Source organism: Diabrotica virgifera, chromosome 4 (genome assembly GCF_917563875.1).
Source record: "Diabrotica virgifera virgifera chromosome 4, PGI_DIABVI_V3a".
NCBI lineage: Eukaryota > Metazoa > Arthropoda > Insecta > Coleoptera > Chrysomelidae > Diabrotica > Diabrotica virgifera.
The window spans coordinates 40,619,250-40,633,636 of record NC_065446.1 but is presented as its reverse complement, the minus strand read 5'-3'; the positions used below and the strand labels follow the sequence as shown (position 1 = coordinate 40,633,636).

At 34.5% G+C, this 14,387-nt stretch overlaps 1 protein-coding gene across 1 annotated transcript in view; it reads right to left on the bottom strand.

The window, feature by feature from the left end:
• LOC114325514 (myosin-VIIa) overlaps positions 1–14,387 on the bottom strand; it is a 314,282-nt gene that overhangs the window by 83,948 nt on the left and 215,947 nt on the right. The window contains exon 17 of the mRNA XM_028273590.2: positions 9,895–10,158. Coding sequence (XP_028129391.1) covers positions 9,895–10,158 — 264 coding nt within the window. The remainder of the gene's footprint in view (positions 1–9,894; positions 10,159–14,387) is intronic.

Sequence of the window (14,387 nt, the reverse complement as noted above, 5' to 3'; positions counted from 1 at the left end):
GGCGGTAGTAGCGCCGAACGAGTGACTACATTGTAGTGGAATGCGGGGTCTCCAGGCTACGTTGATTTAACGTAGCGAGGTTGTTATTGTATATATTGTTTATCGTATTATTTTAATGTTGCTATTATGATCGGATGACTGTAATAAAGTTTATTATTGTTTTTCCTTTGTAGAAGATGGAATTGTATTTTATTTTATTTGTTTTAAACTGTATATAATTATCTTAAATATATTTACTTTATTTTTAACCTGTGTTTTACTGAGTCTGTCGTCCTTGAAAGAACTACCCGTTACAATGGCGCCCGAGCAAAAATTAGAATATACGAAAGTAAACGTCGTTACTCGACGCCCGGAAAATGCCAAAAATGCTGACAGATAAAGACACAGACTCAGTAACAGGTCCACTTCGTGGATATATAAATATAGAACCCGTTCAAAGATGATTAAGCTTCTTTGTTTTCAGATCCATAAGGAACCGAAAATGAACCGAACCGAGAATGATCCGAAAATAAACGTCGCCGATGCAACGTGCAGGAATGATGCGACCATCTGCTGTATAAAAGCCTTGGCACATTATCCCAATGGATTTGAGGGGACCACGCCCAAGATCTACAGAAGGAAGCACCTTCTAGCCAGTCATCCGAGACCAATTTACGAATCACCGAAAAAGACGACACTGTTGGTGGAACCGTCGAAGATGAAACCAGCACGGAAAATGTGACCATTTGCTGTAGAAAAACCTTGGCAAACTGTCCCAATGGATTTGAGGGGACCACGAACAAGATCTACAGAAGGAAACATCTTCTTGACAATAATGCCAGACCAGTTTGCGAAAAGAAAACCGACAGAAAGTACATGCCTTAAGAGTAAACCGTCGCAGATGCAGCCAGCAGGAAGAATGTGACCATTTGCTGTAGAAAAGCCTTGGCACACTGTCCCAATAGATTTGAGGGGACCACGCCCAAGAGTTACAGAGGGAAGCATCTTCTTGACAGACATCCAGGACCAGTTTACGAAGTAAGGAAGAACCAACCAAGGCCACACTGTTGATGAGTTGATGAGAAGCCGTGTTGCACACACGGCCCAACAAAAATGTATACTACATTTTTTTTGTTTTCCAAAGAGAAGGGATTGCTGGAAAAGGACTGCAGGACAGGGTAAGAACTGAGGAAATCAGACGCATATGTGGGGTAGACAATATAAATACCTGGGTAAAGAACAGAAAAGAAGAGTGGAATCAACACATAAGCAGGTTGTCGGAATTAAGGATAGTAAGAATAGCCAGGGACGTCACCGTTAGTCAAAAGAAGTATAGGACGCCCAAGGAAACAATTGGAAGAATTTAGGGGCAGAATAAAAGGCACTTTTGAAGGAAACATGCCGTACTGCCTATAAAAAAGAAAAAGAAGAAGAAGCAATACTAGTTAGAAATTGTCTTAACAGAAACACTCAAATATTAGCTAGAAATTGTTAAAAAATTTAAATTTACCCCCACCCCTCTCCGTGGGGGGTCATGTTTAGTACCATTCGATAGATTTTTGAAAAATATTGAAACGTACTTTTTAGTTTTTCGATCTGACGTTCATTCCGCAAAATATTCGATTTTTTCTTGTGAAACTTTCTGACTCACCCATTTCCTTACGCCCCATAAGGGGCTCATATCGTCAGATTTTTTAAATATACCTACACTCTTTTGCATGTACTTAACTTACCTTATCTTAATCTGACAATTTCGAGTATTTTAAGGATATATTTTTTTTCGGGCCCCCTTAACGAACTTCCCTGTGTTAAGAGCAAATTTAATATTTAATGCAATAGGTCTGGATCCCGCGTATGAAAAAAAAGTTGATTAATAGCAAGCTAAAAATTTGTTATAGCTTAAGGGTGTCTAGTCGGAAAAACTTTGATGAATGGGAACACTGGAACAGGGGAAGTTTTAAGTGTGGAACAGGTTAACAATTTGGAACGTCAGACCACGAAAACGTCCCATGTATTTTGTCCGACAGAACTTCCAATTTATTTATTACCCTTTCATTAAACTCTCGTGCAAAAATCAGACTGCTATTTGTCACCTGTCATAATTCCTGTCCTTTGACATGTTCTACGTGTTCCACTCATTAAAATGCCCAGTTGGTGATAAATAGCAGTGTGATTTTTGCAGGACAGTTTAATGAAAGGGTAACAAATGAATTGGAAATTCTGTCCGACAAAATACATGGGACGTTTTCGTAGTCTGACGTTCCAAATTTTTAACCTGTTCCGCAATTAAAACTTCCCTTGTTCCAGTGTTCCCATACATCAAAGTTTGTCCGACTAGACACCCTTAAGCAATTAAAAAATTTTCAGCTTGCTATTAATCAACTTTTTTCATACGCGGGATCCAGACCTACAAGTTCTCTATTGAACAATTGCAAACATCCCGCCCAGATTAAAAAGCATTATTTGAAAAACACCATTATATGACTTGTAAACATTTTTTGCACACATTCGTCGTGGATTTTAATACAAATGTGTATTTTAAATTTTGTAAAAGTACCCTCAATTTCTCTTGTCCAAAGACACATTTACGTGTATCTGAAAACAAATTTTCCTTTGAATATAAATCGTTGACTTGTTTAAAATGTTTAAAATCAATTGTATTTTTAATTTATATTCAAGTCACCTTGAAATGCATCTAGTTCGACAATAAAAAACATTTTAGGTGCGCCAGTTGTCTGGTAGATCATTGTAGCTAAAGTAGAACATTGTATCACTGTGAATATTTTTGGTTAAAATTAGTTTCACTTTTTTCTGTGTAACAAGGAATAATTGACAAATAACGCTCCCAATCTTTTCGAAATTTGATATTCCGAATGTAGTAAATGGGGTTGTAGTCTAGAGAAATAAGATTTTTCTCCTGACACATCCCCCTCCAGGCCGAAACCAAATTTTTTGAGTAGTATGGACATCTATATTAATAACCTTTATGTTTCCTGCAGCCGATTTTGATGATATACATAGTTATAAACAAATGAAGATCAAACAACGGTAAATTTTCGCTTTTTTCGTCTATAACCAAAAAGTTAAGCATTTTAAACAAATTTGAGAGTAAGAAACTCATAAATCGTCTAAAAAATTTCAATATGGCGTTAGCTGAATATGTCTATCCTTATTGGTTACTTAGAAAATTGCAAAATAAATCATAAATTTTGAGTTTTTATAAATATTCATAACTTATGTAAAAATTAACTTACAACCTTCTTATTACACGAATTGCTAAGACTTGTGATGCTTAAATTATATTTTAAATTTCAAAGCAATTGGTCAAATAGTTTAAAAGTTATTTAATTTGTTTATCCCAAATTCATTTTTTTTGCAACACTATAAGTCAGAAAATTATGAGGTTAAAGTAAGACTTCGGACAGTTTATGGAAGAAGAAAATTTATACTATTGACTTAATTAAAAAAAAAAAAATACAAAAAGTAATTTTAAACAGTGTAAAATTATTTTGCAAAAACACGTCGATTTTTTGCCTACTTATAAACAATTAGAATAACTTTTTAACCGTTACCCGTAGAAAATTATTTTTTCAGATTTGGAAAGACTGAATTTTTATACACATTTAGAAAGAAAAATAATTGACTTAGGACAATTAGGGACGAAGTTAGCCCCCCTTATTTTAATTCAGATGTTTTTGCAAAATAATTTTGCAGTACATATTTAGAATTATTTTTTGTCATTTTTTTAATTAAATTAATAGTATAAATCTTCTTCTTTCATAAACTATCCAAAGTATTAGTGTAACTTCACCATTTTCTGGCTTATAGCGTTGCAAAAAAAAATAATTTGAACTTTTAAACCATTTGACCAATTACTTTGAAATTTAAAATATAATTTAAGCACCACAAGTCTCAGCAATTCGTGTAATAAGAACGTTCTAAGTTAATTTTTACATAAGTTATGAATATTTATAAAAACTCAAAATTTATGATTTATTTTGCAATTTTCTAAGCAACCAATAAGGATAGACATATTCAGCGAACGCCATATTGAAGTTTTTTATACGATTTATGAGTTTCTCACTCTCAAATTTGTTTAAAATACTTAACTTTTTGGTTATAGACGAAAAAAGCAAAAATTTACGGTTTTTTGATCTTTATTTGTTTATAACTATGTATATCGTCAAAATCGGCTGCAGGAAACATATAGGTTATTATTATAGATGTCCCTACTACACAAAAAATTTGGTTTCGGCCTGGAGGGGGATGTGTCACCAACATGATATTTTTTTTCTTTATTTCTCTGAACTATTGATGGTATGATGGTGCTGACTTATATTAGAAAATAATTAAATAATTACTACAGAAAAATTAATTACATTCAAGTGTCTTGGTTTGTTTATTTCTAGTGCATCTTTATTGTGTACCTAACGAAATAATTATTTTTTGTACGATCTGACGTACAGTGTACAGTGAACCGTCTCTCGCCGTCTTTACTAATCTATTTGAACTCTTCATTTTATTACCCAGTCCTTCATGTTTTCTACTTTGCATCTCCGTCGTATATTTGTACTTCTGGCTCTGTCTTATAGTGTCTTACCATCAATTTGTCTAATGCTTTTCATCTATGCTTTTCCAATATTTTTATTTCTCCATATTGTTTCATTCAGGCAACCTTCGGCTCTGTTTGCTCTATTCACTTGCTCTTCCACTTCTGTTTCGAACTTTCCGTAACTAGATATTATCATGCCTAGATCTTTAAACTCCATCACTTTATCTGACCCTCCAGTTCTAATTTACATATTTATAGATTTTTCTGGTATAACCCTGCATTTTCTGTTTTTTTTGGGAAATTAACATGTTAAATTTTTTGGCGGGAGAGAATAATTATTAGCAAAACTTGAGGAGAAGTATATGACTTATACAATATGCATAAATAAATTGGACATATATCTCAATACTTGGTAGAAAATGGAAAAATAGTAGCTGATGCTTTGGAGTTTGGACATTTAGGTCAGTTTTGGAAATATTAGGTCATTCTATTATGAAACCTGCGACTGAGCAGTTTATTTTTCGATGAAGAGGCCTTTCATTATCATCATTGGCTATACAACCCATGGTGGGTCTTGGCCTGTTCCAGAATCAGCTTCCATTCCTTCCTATCCTTCGCCTTGGTTTTCCAATTCCGCACTCCCTAACATTCGCAAGTCCTCTTCCACCTGGTCCTTAAATCATGCTCTTTGCCTGCCTCTTCTCTTCTCCTCACTCCATCCGGTCTCTGGCTATAAATACGTTTCGACGGCTCCGCCTCATTCATTCTCTCCAAGTGGCCTAGCCACCGAAGCCTGTTTATTTTGATAGATCTACCAATACTAGGCTCACTATACTACTATCGGTATTCGGTCTACTATCGGCTATCGGTTTACAGCGTTCTCTGACGCCTTCCGACCCCTAACCTCCATTCTCTCTGTTTAACTATAGACCTTTAGGGATTTCTCTTTCCTCTAGTTCTTTTTCAATTCCCTCCCTCCAGCTTCTTCTCGGCCTTCCTCTTTTTCTTCTCCCTTGTGGTGTCCATGCTAAAATCTGCTTATTCTCCTGTCATCTGGCATTCTCTGTACATGGCCGTACCATACTAGTTGTTTTGTTTTTAGTACATGGCCGTACCTTCTAACACAAAAAGGGGAAACAGAAGAGTTCGAAATAAATAAAGGAGTGAGACAAGGTGACTCACTGTCAGCAACACTATTTAACCTGACAGTAGATTTTGTGTTAAGAAAGATCCACAAGGGAAACAGAGCATCAGGTTACCAACTAATCGTCTATGCAGATGATATAGCGATAGTAACAAAAACACGAAAAATCATGAAAAAATTATTAATGGAGATTAAAGAAGATGGAAAGAAGATGGGACTAAGAATTAATGAAAAGAAAACAAAATTAATGAGACTCAGAAAAGCAGAACAAAACGGAGATCGAAGAAAGAATAACTGCGACAAACCGGGTATACCAAGCAAATAGAAAATTACTAAAGAGTAACATATTGACCAAACAAACAAAAATGAATATATATAAAACAATAATAAGACCAATAACGATGTATACAGCAGAAACGATGACTATGACAAAAAAAGAAGAAGAGAAATTAAGGATAAATGAACGGAAGATAATAAGGACAAGACTGGGTCCAGTGAGAATCGAAGAACAAGAGTATAGAAGGAGAACGAATAAAGAAATTTTAGAAGAATTAAATGGTGAAGATATAGTAAAGAAAATAAAAGTACAAAGAACCAAATGACTGGGTCATATATGGAGACAAGGACCAGAATCAGTATCAAAAGCTATGGTATTGTGGCAACCAGGAGGAAAAAGGAGACGTGGTCGACCCAGATCGAAATGGTTAACTGAAGTAGAGGAGGACCTAAGAGGGGCAGGAATTACTAAATGGAAAGAGAAGGCAATAGACCGGACGAAACGGAGACATATTAGTGAACAAATACAATGATCATGGGGACTGATCCACCCCGTAAAATGGATCTAAAAGCGAAAGCGGCGAAACCCCACATGGGGTGTTAAGCCATATACTATACCATACATGGCCGTACCATACTAGCCTCACTATAAAGGTGGTAAAGTTCAAAATTATAGCGTCTACGCCATAATCCCTTTTCCTCCACGCATTTATATACAGAGTGTCCCAAAAGTAGTGGAACGGTCGAATATTTCGCGAACTAAACATCGGATCGAAAAACTGAAAAATACGTGTTCAATCATTTTCAAAAATCTATCCAATGACACCAAACACCAACCCCCACTACACCCCCTGGAGGTGGGGTGGAGGGTAACTTTAAAATCTCAAATGGAAACCCCTAGTTTTTCTTGCAGATTTGGATTCGTTACGTAAAAGTAAGCAACTTTTATTCAAGACATTTTTTCGAACTGTGGACAGATGGCGCTATAATTGAGAAAAACCATTTATCCTGATACCATAGGTAAATTATAGAAACGGTCTAATATATCGAGAAATACACTTTCAAATGAGAAACCAAAAAAAAATGTTTGTAATACTTTTCGAAAACCTATCGAATAACACTAAACACGACCCTCCAACCCACCCCCTGGAGGTGGGGTGGGGGTAACTTTAAAATGTTAAATAGCAACCCCCACTTTTTATTACAGATTCGGATTCATCATGAAAAATTAAGCAACATTTATTCGAAACATTTTTTAGAATTGTTGATAGATGGCGCTTTAATTGGAAAAATACGATTTATTAGCGCCATCTATCAGCAATTTTAAAAAATGTTTCGAATACATGTTGCTTAATTTTTCATGACGAATTCGAATCTGCAATTAAAAGTGGGGGTTGCTATTTAAGATTTTAAATTTACCCCCCACCCCGTCTCCAGGGGGTGGGTTGGAGGGTCATTTTTGGTGTTTATCGATAGGTTTTCGAAAAATATTAAAAGCCTGTTTTTTGTTTTCTCATTTGGAAGTGTATTTTTCGAGATATCAGACCGTTTCTATAATTTACCTATGGTATCAGGATAAATCGTTTTTCCCAATTATTGCGCCATCTATCCACAGATAGAAAAAATGTCTTAAATAAAAGTTGCTTACTTTTACGTAACGAATCCAAATCTGCAAGAAAAACTAGGGGTTTCTATTTGAGATTTTAAAGTTACCCCCCACCCCACCTCCAGGGGGTGTAGTGGGGGTTGGTGTTTGGTGTCATTGGAAAGATTTTTGAAAATGATTGAAAACGTATTTTTCAGTTTGTCGATCCGATGTTTAGTTCGCGAAATATTCGACCGTTCCACTACTTTTGGGACACCCTATATATGTCTAAGTATTCTACGTTCAAAACCGTTCACTCATCGTTCTTCATCACTTTTTATTATCGTCCACGTTTCCGACGCGTAAGTGAGGACGGGCTTGATTAGAGTTCTGTATATCAATATTTTTGTTCTTTTTGTGATTATGTTTGATGTTAAAAGTTTCTTTAATCCATAGTATGCTCTATTTACTAGATATATACGTCTGTTAATTTCTGCAGTTACTGTATTACTTTGGTTGATTTGAGAGCCAAGATATACGAACTCTCTTACTCCTTCGAAAGTATATGATCACCGTTAGATCTTCAAGTTCTGCTACAGTCCGTCCAATATACTTACCGTTGCACGTCATTATCTACGTCAGAGATCTAAGTTGACATTGTTGCCCAATTACAAAAAATTCTTGAATTTATTTTAAATCAAATATATCATAAAATTATTGCGAATGGCTACAACGTATAAAAACCACCAGTCCCCCTGAAGTTCGTTATAAACGGTTTTGACTGTATTTATAAAATGGTGGTAAAGCCCACACTTACATAACAGTGATGTGTTGGCTGAAGGTGCAGTAAAAAAGTCGCATTCTCAAATTAAGATGCGAAGATTTACTTGCCATAGCGGCCCTATTGAGCCTCCCTCTTTTGCCCCCCTTAGAAGGAAGGTGGCCACAATGGGTTATTATAGACTTCCAGAAACCTGAGCAACGTAATGGTGAGATCAGGATCTTGTACATAGACTAAAATAGGTAAAAATAGGGACTAAAACAACAAAAATAACAAAAGAATTGGATGTAGGAATATTTAGTAGTTACGTAAATTTACACATTTCTATTCCAGAAGGAGAATATTCTTCTGATAGATATTTACGCATGATTGCTCTGCGCAAGAAAAATTAACAAGGTCTTTCCAATTGAAGCGGATAAACATATGCACAAATAGTTAAGTGGGCACGGGGCTCTTGGAAGGCATAAGGTGAACAATAGACTAGTGTTACTAGTACTGGTATGAGTTCCAGGTCACTGCGAGCCATTCATTTGTAGGCAACAAACACTGGAGACTATCAAGTAAATCCACTATACCCTGTTTTTAAACTAGGAGAAGTAATTCAAATTTACCGCACCGTAATGCTTGTTTGTAATTGGTCCAACGGCAGGCAAGTTCATCCACTTGCATAACTCAATTTTGACACTATTGACATAGGATGAAATTTTGACACTATTGGCATTTCATAGGTTAATAAGTAAGTTATATCGACGATTTTTTGCGTTTTCTGTGTTATTCCTTTAATTTTTAGATTTTTAGTCTGCTTTTATATAAAAAAAGAGTTTTTTTTAGAACTCTTTAGCGACGTATTAGTATAATATAATATTTATGAATTACTTTCGAAAGCCGACATGATCAACCAAAAAAGAAGATGTATTTGGTGATTTTTCTAGTGGCATTATTGGGTGTGAATCTGTCTTTTGAGTTTACTCCTCCTAGTTTAAAAACAGGGTATACAGGGTGTACAAGCTGATACAGGTTTCCAAGGCATCCATAGGCGTAACCAGGATGATCCTAAGGGGGGTTACAACTACTGGAAGGTCTCTGAGGGGTATGGTGTTAAGCGTATAGAGCTCAAAGTCCATCCCAATGGGGGGGGGGGGTTATAACCCCCAAACCCCCCCCTGGTTACGCCTATGAAGGCATCTCAGAGGACGTCGGGAATAATTTTTGATTTTGTACTGGGAATTTAATCCACATAATACGGCACCAAAGACAAATTTGCGTATCTTTGAAAGATCCTACCTAGGCCACTTAGAATAGCTCTTTAATATTTTTTAATACACAAAAGATATGCATTTGTTTTCTAATTATTTACATTTGTATCTTTACCTATATTATTATATTTGTGCTATTTATTAATTCATATCGTTATAACTTCGAATTCAAATTTTACATAAATATCATATTAGCAATGGATTTTAATAATATAGGTATGTACTTTATTTCTTTTGACTTCGTACGTACATATTTGATTACTCACACAGTATGATTAATATGATTTCTACTATTATATTTAATACTTATTAAAAACTTACCCTCAACTGAAAACAGCTGCAAAATATCGGCAGGGGGCTTGGACATGCACGGCAGAACATAAACAGTCTCTGCTGGAAAGTCACCCTTTTCTTGCGTTCTCTCGCACCTTCCTACGCACCATCCGGAGTTTAAAACGGTCTCACCAGTGCTATCTTCTTCCAAAATTATCAGATCACCTTTCATAAATGTCAGAAAACTGGACCCTTCTCCTGGGGCCTTGTAATCTTGCAAAGCTATCACAAATTTTGATCGCTTTTTCAATCCTGCAAAAAAAAGAACATACATAGGTATTTATTTATTATATAAAATCAACTAACGTGAAATTCTCACTGGGATTGTAGTACGGTTAAGATAGGAATGCGCATTCAGTGTTGCCACAGTTCCTGTGCGATGCTCTTGAGAGAGAAATCAACAACTGGTGAAGACCGACAACCCTGTGCGTTTATTCCCCATTAGAAATGTATTGGCCTATCTTAGCCGTACCGAATTCTCGGTGTGAATTTCTCAATAGACATAATCAGAGGCAGACAAAATTTGACCAATATTCGGACCCAGAGATCAGAATGTACTTTTTAGAAGGCTTTTGTACGCTGAATCGGAATCTGAGCATAAAACTGCCGAATGGGCTCTGATTTATGCAGTGATGTGGGAGGGAGGGGATATGACATAAACAATGCTTTTGTATTTACTAAATGGGACCACTTGATTTGACACTTCTGGGAAGCACAATATAGCGGCGGGCAGGTTTTATTTGTTATACATGGAAAATATGTTATTAATTAATTATTAAAATTATTAATTATGTATATATTTATATAATATAATATGATTTTATAATTATATACTTTATATAGAACAGAATATACTACCAAAGAGTTGTTCAGCCATATTGAGTTCCCATTTTAGTCTCTGAAAGCGATCCCATCTACTTCACCTCATGTCACATCCCCTCCCTCCCACATCCCACATCACTGGATTTATGAGACATCCTAACCTAAAACTGCAAAATTAGCGTTTTTTGGCTTTCTCTGAGGTTATGTAAGCTTCGTAATATAATTTTTCTCATAGGGGTATATATTAACATAGAGGGAGCCTACCTTCCGCGCTTCCTGACGACAAGATCTCATGGACTGGTTTGCTGCATCTCTTTCTAACACATTGTATCGAAAATCTATGATGACATTCAGTGTGAATATAGGCACGGAAGAGGAGGACAACTGTAGCAAAATTACTATGCGTAAGAGTGAAACAGCACTAATCCAAATAAAAAAGATGGTGTCGTCACTTCGCTATGAATGACACTCTCTCTATGCTAATATATAACTCTATGATTTTTCTCTCAAACTTTTAAGCATCTTTAAGGATAAACCTTAATCCTTATGACGTTAAGTTTATTCAGACATCTTCCTTTTTCGCCGAGATCGCAATTTATTTCTTTTTTTGTTGAGATGCCTAGTAGAACAGAAAATATAAATTCAGAAATCCCAAACTCATAAGACTTTATTTCAGCAACCTCAAAACCTGACAACCCAAATCAAATAACCTCAAATCCAAAAATCTCAAACCTACATACTCCAAACTCAACCAATTTCTAGAAACCATCCCTCTCAATCCACAAACAGGAACACCCACCCAACTCTGAAATCCCTAATAGTCCAGGAACCGAAGCTTTTCACCTCGCAATTTTTACAGAATGGATCGATTTGCTTGAAAATTTAAGAATAAGTAGTGAATAGTCCAAGGATCAAAATCTGTGTGATGCTGAAAGGCGCTTTTACCATGGGGGTGGTTGCCAGCCCATCTCGGGGGTGGAAATTTTTATTATATTTTGACCGCAAAAGTTGATAAAAATGTTTATTCTAAGCAAAAAATGTTCTACACATTTTTTGATAAAATTAATAGTTTTCAATTTATTCGCTATCGAAAGTGTTGGTTTTATATCGAAAAAATCAATGTTTTTCGATATACTCATTTACGATTCACTCAATTTTTGCCGTAGAAAAATTTTTTCAAACCACGTTCTTGTGAATTAAATCACCTACAATTTCATATTTTTAAACATTTTTTCGTATCTCTGATGCTAATATTTTTACCAAACTACAAAAATTCGTTATTCGCTTGTAACTCCAGTTTTTTAAAAACTAATCATTCTGAGCCAGTCAAACTTCTAAAATCTATTAATAATACATAAATAAAGAAGAATGAATAAGGCCAATGACTAAAAACACCGCTAACTTACATTATTATGCTTACAATTGGATTTCTCCATTTTTTTTTTTTCAAAAAAATATATTGATTTTTTAACCGTAACTTTTTTATTTTTTTATCTTAAAAAGTTTGGTAAATAATAATTTTGTAGGTTTTTACAAGATCTATAAGCCTATTAATATTAAATCTTTTTGAAGTCCTCAATCGCAAAAAGAGGTAACTTTGAAAGGGTCGGTAAAGGTGGTTTTTGCATGTTATTACAAGTTTTAATTGTCAATAGCTCACTCAATTTTTGCCGTAGAAAAATTTTTTGCAAACCAGGTTCTTGAGAATTAAATAAGCTACAATTTCATATTTAAACCTTTTTTCGTATTTCTGCTATATTTGCTAATCTTTCTATTCTGAAGAAAATTCCATTTTTTTCCAAATTACAAAAATTCGTTATTCGTTTTAACTCCATTTTTTTTAAAACTAATCATTCTAAGCCGGTCAAACTTCTAGAACCTATTAATAATACATAAATAAAGAAGATTAAATAAGGTCAATGACTAGTTTTAATTAGGGTGGTGATTAGGAGGTTGCTTCCGATCACTTTTTCGCTGAAAAAAAATAGGGACTAGGATTCTTTTCATTATAAGTCACTTAATTTTTGAGCTAGAAACTTTTTTTTATTTCTGGAGATAGATATTATTAAATGCTTTAAATTAGTTTGAACAAGTTATCCTCGACAAATGCATAGTTTTCCGGTCTTTTGACTTTGAAACTACAATATTTAGCATTTGACGAAGAAGGGCTAACATATAATCAAGTACAGCTCGATTACTATCGGTCTTAAAGAAAATAAAAAAAAAACGGTTTTGTTTATTTTTTCAAAAGGTACATTTCTGTTAAGTAAAGTTGTTTTGATAAAACGAAAACTTTTGGAGTTATTAGCAGAAAACATATTAAAAACATTGATTTTTTCGATATAAAACTAACACTTTCGATAGCGAATAAATCGAAAACTATTAATTTTATCAAAAAAATGTATAGAATGTTTTTCGCTTAGAATTAACGTTTTTACCAACTTTTGCGGTCAAAATATAATAAAAATTTCCACCCCCGAGATGGGCTGGCAACCACCCCCATGGTAAAAGCGCCTTTCGGCATCATATAGATTTTGATCCTTGGACTATTCACTACTTATTTTCAAATTTTCAAGCCAATCGATCCATTCTGTAAAAATTGCGAGGTTTTGTCCTATTTTAAGCTTCATTGCTTGGACTGTAAGATTAATTGCTTAATGTATCATTTATCAAAATAAAATTACATACAGTAAATGTGCTTACCGATATCTCTAGGCCCATCAACCCCTACAAATCACCCCTCAACCGCATTTGAAAGAGAAATAATTATACTTTAAGATGTTATTCGTATTATTTTAGGATAGAAGAAATGAACGGGTTTACATAACCTCAAAAATGTACAAAAACCATAGACATATAATACCTAGACTGCGCGCAGCAATCTAAAACTGTTCCCCCAGTGCGACAGAGAAAAATGTTTGTAGTTAGGGTAGACATCTCTTTCTAATCGGTGGGGTATATCCATTGACATTGGGTTTATCGACCACGTGACTTTCCCACTGCCACCGATTAGAAAGAGATGTCTATTCTAAATCTAAATACAAACATTTTTCTCTGTCGCACTGGGGGAATAGTTTTACATTGGAGTTACTTGTATAATAGCGTAAATTATTCATTCATTTTATTAATAAATTTATTTTTTCAGTCTCTATGTATTCATATATTATATATAAACATTTTTGTTTTATTATTATTTTTTGTATTTTGACAACGGCATCCGATTTGGACGTCGAAACGTTAAAAAAATCTTTGATTTTTAGTAAAATTGTGGCTTATTTCCCATTAAAAATAATTAATTACAAAAATGCCACAAGAAAATAGCTTCGAACAACATCTATGTATTCAGTTATTACAATAATTTATATACTGTACAATAAAATCTAATAATCGAGAAAACAGAAAAAGTGATAGTGATGTTAATAATATACTGTTAATATGGAACGAGTAGATACATTTTGAACACCTTTAACAACTACTATAATCGTTGTGTACATGCACTGCATGTCTTATTTAAATTCAGTATAGTTTCATCTCTTTATTTTACAACGTATTATGTTTTCCATCTTTTGTGTTATATTGTCGGTTATTACCGCACTCTTCGCTGTATGTCTATGCCAAAATAGTATATTGTGCAACAAGTGCCGAAAGGTACTAATTTC